General features: G+C 51.6%; 1 protein-coding gene across 1 annotated transcript in view; it reads right to left on the bottom strand.

Annotated features, from left to right (window-relative positions):
- The window catches only part of MROH2A (maestro heat like repeat family member 2A), a 32,958-nt gene that overhangs the window by 6,155 nt on the left and 18,720 nt on the right, over window positions 1–8,083 (bottom strand). Inside the window, 9 exon segments of the mRNA XM_007463917.1 lie at window positions 1–73; window positions 435–625; window positions 697–888; window positions 2,398–2,432; window positions 2,435–2,515; window positions 3,030–3,153; window positions 4,277–4,381; window positions 7,090–7,185; window positions 7,967–8,075. The exon segment at window positions 1–73 is cut by the window's left edge and continues 12 nt beyond it. Of these exon segments, the coding sequence (XP_007463979.1) occupies window positions 1–73; window positions 435–625; window positions 697–888; window positions 2,398–2,432; window positions 2,435–2,515; window positions 3,030–3,153; window positions 4,277–4,381; window positions 7,090–7,185; window positions 7,967–8,075 (1,006 nt within the window).

The following is an 8,083-nucleotide window of genomic DNA, read 5'->3' as shown; positions in this document are numbered from 1 at the left end:
CTCTTCCAGGGTGGGAAGCAGCGGCTCGCTGTTGAGTTTCCGGAACAAAAGCTGCATGGATTTGATTGTGATCCTGGAAGAAGGCAGGGCCCCATCAGGACGCGGCCACCCCGCCGGGAGCACCCACAGACCCTCAGACAGGTAAGCGCCGCACCCAGGTCTGTGAAGGGGCACCCAACATAGGCAGGGCCTCGGTCAAGGGCCCAAGAGCAATCTTGTGAGATGGTGGTCTGCAAACTCCAAAACCTACACCATGCTGGACTCATGGGAAGGAAGATCGTAAGATCAGCTTCCAGAAAGTTCTCCCCACCAGGAGGGGAAGATGAGGGCCTCTGGGTGGATGTGACGTTTGGAGTCCAGTGACTTCTAAGAGGCTGCGTCCAGCCCAGGCCCTCTGCCTTACACCCCATGCATGCCCCCACCCTCGAGAGCACCTTTGCAGGTTGATCTCCTCAGGGAGGGTCCCCATGTAGACGAGTCTCCATGTCTTCAGGACGGGCGACATGGCCTCCGGCGCCTGGCTGCTGCTGAGCTGCAGCAGGAGGGTGTAGACGAGGTCCGGGAAGAGGTCCAGGAGCTTGTCACCCTGGTCCATCTTCTCAATAAGGTGGATGGTGCACAGGGTCTGCAGATAGAAGGCTGGGAGGCATGAAGACTCCTACTGAGGCCCCAAGGGGGGCCCACCCCGTGACTCACCATCAGAGGGTCCACTGCGGCCAGGCGCCAGATGTCAGCCTTGGAGGTGGCGTCGGCCCTGGGCGTGAACCTCGACTGCAGCCGACCCATCAGCGCATGTAGCATCGTCCGGGCAAAGGGCAAGTTCTCAGCCACAGTCAGCCACACCTCCGTCAGGTGGCTAGCCAAAGACAGGGGACAAGGACTGTGGGTCTGGGGCCATGTGCCCTGGCAGGTCAGAGCCCCTGTGGACTCCCAGGTGGTCCCCTGAGTAGGGGCTGGACTCTGAAGACTGGATCTCAAGGAGGTGGAATGAGCCGCCAAAGACTGCACACCCAGAAGCCTGGTCCCGACTCCAGGCTCAGAGACACGTCTCCGCCCACGGTACTCCCGGGAAAGCCACAGCCCCTCTCTGGAGCCCCAGCTCTGCTGCTAGGTGACCCCGGGAGTCCCCACCGGGCCTGCTGTGTGATGACTTTGTGGACATGTCCGGTCATAGCCTCCCAGTGCGCAGGTGTGTCAGGCGGGCACCAGGCAGCTTGCTGACTTGCATCACTTACTCCTCCCAACACATTTGTGTGGAAGGTGCCTTCATCTCCATTTTTATAGAAGAGGAAATGAGGCCTGCAGAGGTCAGGTAACATGCCAGGCTACAGCTTGAAGCCAGCTTCCTGATCCCCAAGTCCAAGCCCACGGCCCTGGTGAGAAGGGAAGGACTCCCGGCACAGTGATGCAATGAGCCTCTGTGCACAGGTACAGGCAGGTGGGGTCTGGTGGGCTCAGAAGGGCTAAAACCGTGAGTCCAGCAGGATCAACCTGCCTGTTTGAATCCACAAGACCAAATACACAAGTGCGGAGGTGAGTTTTGCCGCAGGGGGCAGGGAAGGGGAGACGCGGCAGGGGCCTGGTGGCAGGAACTGAATGGAAGGGTGGGCACAACACGCTCATTCACAACAACTCAGAAAGAAAACATAGGAGTGTAAGGAAATAAGAAAGTGGGGACCTCAGTCCTGTAAGTCAAGAAACAGCCACGTGAGCTTGAAGGAGGACCTGGGCTCCAGAAAGGAACGCAGCCCGGCCAACACCTTGACTCGGGCTTAAGACCCTGAGCAAAGGCCCCAGCTCAGCTGAGCCCAGGCTCCTGACCACACAAACCAGGAGATGATCAATGGCTGTTAACAGTTCCAAGCTCCCAAGTTGGTGGCAGTTTGTTACACAGTGATAGCTAACCAATACAGTGAAAGCCAGCCAGCCAGAGGCCCCACTCAGCACTGCTGCACTGATGCACAAGCCTCCCACCGCACAGAGCCCCCTCTGGCCCCTGAGGCGGAAGAGACCTCATCGCTCTGCAACCCCGAGAGTTTGGATGGCTCTGGACACCTTCAGTCACCAGTGTGCCATCAGCCTGCCCGTGTGCTGACACCTGTGGGCAGGGTCTCGTGTTCAATTCTTTCTGGGGCCCCCTCAGTGTAGCGCATGCTAGGGACAACGAGAACACAGCTGGGGTCCATTAAGCACCTACCGTATGCCAGGCACCACAGTAGGGATCTTAACACATCACAGGCCATTTAAATACATATGGCGTGAGGTGGACCAAGGGCCATGGAAGCCATGACCCCCAGAAGAGGATGGGGGCTGAGCAGCCAGGCTGAGCAAGGCCCCCCCCCCAGAGATGGCCCAGGCACCCAGAGACTATGGCCCACACAACCCTCCCCTCGTCGCCTTGGCGATTCTGGAGGACGCGCTGAAAATCTTTCCATGTCCGAGCCCTGCAGCTCCGCCTTACATTTCTCAAGCTCCAGCTCCTTGGAAGCGCCCCAGGAGGAGCAGGTCTGGCTTGCTGGTGGGAATACAATTTCAGACATGATCAGTCAGGACAAAGGGTCCCCATCGTGGTGGCCTCCTGCCCCAGCCCTCGGGGTGCCCTGGTTCCACAGGCCTGGACTACCCTCCAGCATCTGGACATCCTATCCCATTGCCTCGCCCCTCTGTGCACAGCTCAGGTGGATGCTCTGCCAACTTCCAGCTGCCACCACAGGGGTCAACTCTCCCCGTCTGAAGGTCTCCCCACTGCATCCCACTCTGAGCTCATTGCTGGCCAGTTCTGCCGCATCCTTGGTATCTGTGAGTTGACCCTGTCCCACTGGGGCCCCTCAGTGCCCAGCACATGCCCTCAGTGAGTCGAGGTGACCCAATGAGCCTCTCCTTCCAGAAGCTTCCATGGCTTCCCAGTGAGTTGTGAACCCCCTCCGCTATCCCTGCTGGTCACCCTTGCTTGTCTACACAGAGAGACCACACTCCCCTCCAGGACAGCCCCATAGCCGACACCCCTGGTGTCAGCGCCCTCTCCATACCATGAAGATCCAGGAGGCTGGAAAGGACTTCCATGGAGGCCAGGCGGGTTCTTCCGTGCGAATCACAGGTGCATGGGGCGATGAGTCCGACCAGAGTGCCAAACTGCCCCAGCTGCAGAGGGATCTGAGGGACGGGAGACCTCAAGGCTCACACGCTCTGTCCAGCTGAGCACACCAAGGGCAGTGTGACCAGTGGCCAGAGAGGGTGAACCCTGCTCTGAAAGCACCCGTCTGGGAACCCCGAGCTTCCATCCCCAGGTCCCACAGCTGGGCCCCGGGAGGCCGAGCAGCCAAGATCTGAGGAGTCTGCCCAGGACGCACCCTGTCAGGCCGGGGCCAGGTGCTATGTCTGGGCACCCGCCTCGCTCCTATAAATGAGCCCTGGCTTCAAACCTGGACTTCCCCGCTCCTAGCTGTGTGACGTGGGTAGGTTCTTAGCCTTGGGTCCTCTTGTTCCTTATCTGTAAATCAGAGATGATGATGGTGCCCCTTCTTTCAGGGAATGCCCTGAGAATTGCAACAGAGAATCCAGGTGATGCACTCGGCACAGGACCTGGCCGCAAATGTTACTTAGCACTAGTCTTGGCCCCAGCTTCGCTTTACTGGGCCTGGGTCCCACCTCAATGGTGCTCCAGGACTGGAGTCCTGCCCACCTTGCTCTCACTCTTCACCAGCCCCAAGATGCGAGTCCCGTCCCCACACTCCAGCCCCAGGACACCATCGTCCTCCTGCCAACGCCATCCCTGATGACCAGACAGTCAAAGAGTATGAGGCCAACAAATGTAGGAAGAGAGGTCTCATGGAGCTGTGTCACGTGATCGATCAACAAAAAACCTTGTTGCCTTTCTAGATTTCATGATGTTAGTGGTATTTGTCAAGCTTTGTGAAATTTGTGATTTTGTAGTGATTTATTTTCTCATTCTAAGTAAATACTCACCTTCCTAAGCAGTATGGTATTCATAGTTGTGTACCCCTTTTCCTTACAGAGTCCTCACCCCGTGTGAACCTCAGGCCCCACAGAACCCGGAGCCACACCAAACCCGGCCCACCCTCTTCCTCAGCACCCCCGAGCCCCAGGGCCAGCATCTCCCAGGGTCTCCTTCGCCATTGCCAAGTGAGGCAGCCTCTTCCCAAGGGACTCTCCGGGGGGCAGATTTCAAAAGTGTTTCCTCTTCTGGGATACAGAAAGGCATTTCCCTGTGGGTGTCAGGGCGGCAGGCTGGGGGGTCGGGGGCTCCTGGACTCACGCAGACACCGACGCTTTGGACGTAGATCTGCATGAGATGGAGGTGGAGGTTGATCGTCTTCTCCCACTCCCATTCTTTCTCCGACAAGATCCACTTTTCCAGGAGCTGTGGGGAGAGCCCGGAACACAGAAGGGGATGTTAAAATCCTGAGGCCACCACTGCTCTCCTTGTCTTTCCCACTCAGAGTGTGACTTTCAAAGCTCTGGGAGGTTCCAGATACTTCTGATTTCTTAGCAGCCCACCCCAACCTCCCCGCCCCACTAGGGAGATGAGGCTGTGAGCAAAAAGAGAGCAGCCCCAGCATCCTCACCAAGAAGCTGCTTGGCTGATGTGTTTGGCTTTGTTCCAAATGTTTGTCTGGAGGTAAAAAGGCCAGGAGCACAGCCCACCCTGCACCCCGGGGCCTACATGTTCATGCACCTAATAACACAGCTTAACAAAACACAAAGCAAAAACTGATAGAACCGAAAGGAGAAATAAACAAATCCACAATGATAGAGACTTCAGTACCTCTTTCTCAGTAACTGATGATCAAGAAGACAAAATCAGGGGCTTCCCTTGTGGTGCCAATGCAGGGGACACTGGTTCGAGTCCTGGTCCGGGAAGATCGCACATGCCGCAGGTCAACTAAGCCCATGCGCCACAACTACTGAGCCTGTGCTCTAGAGCCCGCGAGCCACAACTACTGAGCCCGCATGCCACAACTACTGAAGCCCGCGCACCTAGAGCCCGTGCTCCACAACAAGAGAAGCCACCGCAGTGAGAAGCCCACGCACCGCATCGAAGAGTAGCCCCCGCTCGCCGCAACTAGAGAAAGCCCGCGTGCAGCAATGAAGACCCAACGCAGCCAAAAATAATTAATTAATTAATTAATTAATTAAATTTATTTTTTAAAAAAAAGAAGACAAAATCAGAAAGGATATAGAAAACTTGGACAACACTGCCAGCCAACTTGGCCTAACTGATATTTAGGAACACACCACCCAATGCAGCAGAATACTTTCCAAGTACACACAGAACATTCACCAAGATAGGCCGTACTCGGGCAACAAAATAAGTCTCAGTCGATTTAAAAGAACTTGAATTATACAAAGTATGTCCTCAGACTGCAATGGAGTTAAATCAGGAATTTAAACTAAAAAGATCTCTGGAAAACTCTACAATACTTAGAAATTTCTAGATAATCCATGAATCAAAGGAGAAGTAAAGGAGAAACTGACATGCATCTTGAACTACAATAAAATCAGAATGCAACATATCAATATTTGCGGGGTATAGCGGCAAAGAACAAAGTCGGTGGACTTATACTCTCTGCTCTTGATTCCAAGACTTATTATATAATATTGTAGTAATCAAGACAGGATGACATTGGTATAAAGACAGACAAAAACATCAGTAGTGCAGAATAGGTGTCCAGAAATAGACCCATACATATATGGTCAATTGATTTTTGACAAAGATGCAAAGGTAATGCAATGGAGAAAAGACAGTCTTTCCAACAAATGGTGCTGAAACAACTGGTTATCCATATGCAAAAAAAAATTAAAATAAAATAAACTTTGATCCATATTTAAAAACAACTCAAAATATATCACAGACTTAATTGTAAAACCTGAAAATACCAAGTTCTAGGAGAAAACTAGGAGAAAATCTTGGGTTAGGCAAAGATTTCTTAGACATGACACCAAAAGCATGATCCATAAAAGAAAAAAATGATAAATTAGACTTCATCAAAATTAGAAACTTCTGCTCTTCAAAAGACACTGTGAAATTAATGAAAAGGCAAGTCACAGACCAGGAGAAAATATTTGCAAATCATATATATGATAAAGGACTTGTTTCCAGAATATGTACAACCTCTGAAAAATCAATAATAAGAAAGCAAACAATCTAATTTTTTTAAAAAAACCCACCCAGCACACTTCAAAAATACCAAGATTACGAAAGACAAAGACTGAGAAATTGTTCCAGATTGACGGAGAAAGACTAAACACACATGACAATGAAATGTGATTCATAATTCAGAGTGGATCCTGGGTCTGGGAGGAAATAACTGTAAAGGACATAATTGGGACAGTTAGTGAAATATGAATATAGAACATAGATTAGAATATAGCATGGCATCATTGTTAAATTTCATGATTTTGAACATTGTGTTGTTATATGAGAACATTCTTGTTGTTGATGTCTACAGCTAACTCTCCATGATTCAAAATGGTGTGTGTGTGTGTGTGTGTGTGTGTGTGTGTGTGTAATGAGAAAAAAAAAAGAGAGAGAAAAAAAGAAAATGTCACAAAATATTAAGAATCATGGATCTGGGGACTTCCCCAGTGGTCCAGTGGCTAAGACTCCAAGGTCCCAATGCAGGGGGCCCGGGTCCAATCCCTGGTCAGGGAACTAGATCCCACATGTTGCAACTAAGAGTTCACATGCCGCAACTAAAAAAAATAAAAATAAAAAAATAAGAGCCCGCATGCCACAACTAAGGATCCCACATGCCGCAAGGAAGATCCCACACGCAGCAGTGAAGATCCCACATGCCACAACTAAGACCCAATGCAGCCAAATAGATAGATAAATAAACAAATAAATATTAAAAAAAATATTTAAGAATCGTGGATCTGGGTGAAAGGTATACAGGAGTTCTTTGTAGTATTCTCACAACTTTTCAGCCAATTTGAAGTTTTACCTAAATAAAATTACCAAATCAATTTTTAACGCATACCCGTTTCCCACTGAGAGTCTGGCCCTCAGGCCAGTGTTCTGGGAGTGGTGGCCATCCCTGGCTCCTGGCCCTCTGCCAGGCAACTCACGTGCACCATCTCCTGCAGCCCCTTGGGGTCCAGCTGCCTCTGCACGAGGCCCTCCGTCAGCTGCTCCAGGGCACACAGGGCATTCACATACAGGGTCTGTGGCCAAGAGAGGGGAGAACTGGGCAGCAATGGGGGCTCACACAGCCACACACCAGGACTCTGTGCCGGTCCACACCGGGGTGAAATAGTGTGAGATGGTCTGATAACTGCCCTTTGATTTCTGCTCAGATTGAGTTCTTTATACGTAGCTTCTCATGTGACATATAAGACAACCTCAAGAGGAGCCCATTTTGCAAAGGAGGAAACCGAGTTCCTAGAGCCCAGTTCTCCTGACCCCTCATCCAGGGCCAGGACCTTGAGACACACATGGCTCCCTGTCCACAAAAGATTTTCCACAGCCTTATTGGGAAGCAGTCAGGGACTACATTTCCCAGGACCCCTTGCATCTAGGTGGAGCCATGTGACTGAGTTCTGGCCAATGGAAGGCAGGCAACACAGCTCATAAATCCTCCAGGCCCTCTCTCTCAAGCTGGCTATCACCACCCGCAGGGACCTTTGGAGCCATGCACTAGACACGGTGAGGCCTCTGTCAGCCCAGGTCCCTGAAGAACTGCACGAAGCAGCCCCCTCTCCACTACTGCTGCCAACTGGACTTCACTTGAGTGACAAATACACTTTCATCTTGTAAAACCATGAAGATTTCGGAGTTTATCTGTTACAGCAGCTAGCATCACCTTACACTTAACTGATAGAGCCTGCTGCACTTTGCTGCCTCTGACCACTCACAGGTTCAGGATGGTAGGCTCTCGGCACTGCTCATGTTAATGTAAACTTCTAAGTCCTGACCCAGAAGATGAGGTGGCCCAGAGGGACCTACCTTAATGGACTCATTGTTCTCTCCTGGGGGCTGGAGAGAAATGACAGAGTGTATACTAATATCCACCAGCTCACTGTTTTCCTCTGTGGAGTAGAAAGGCTTCAGTTTGCTAGGGAA

Source organism: Lipotes vexillifer, unplaced genomic scaffold (genome assembly GCF_000442215.2).
Source record: "Lipotes vexillifer unplaced genomic scaffold, Lipotes_vexillifer_v1.1 scaffold1215, whole genome shotgun sequence".
Lineage (NCBI taxonomy): Eukaryota > Metazoa > Chordata > Mammalia > Artiodactyla > Lipotidae > Lipotes > Lipotes vexillifer.
The sequence above is the reverse complement of the archived record's forward strand: the minus strand, read 5'-3'. Positions and strand labels throughout refer to the sequence as shown.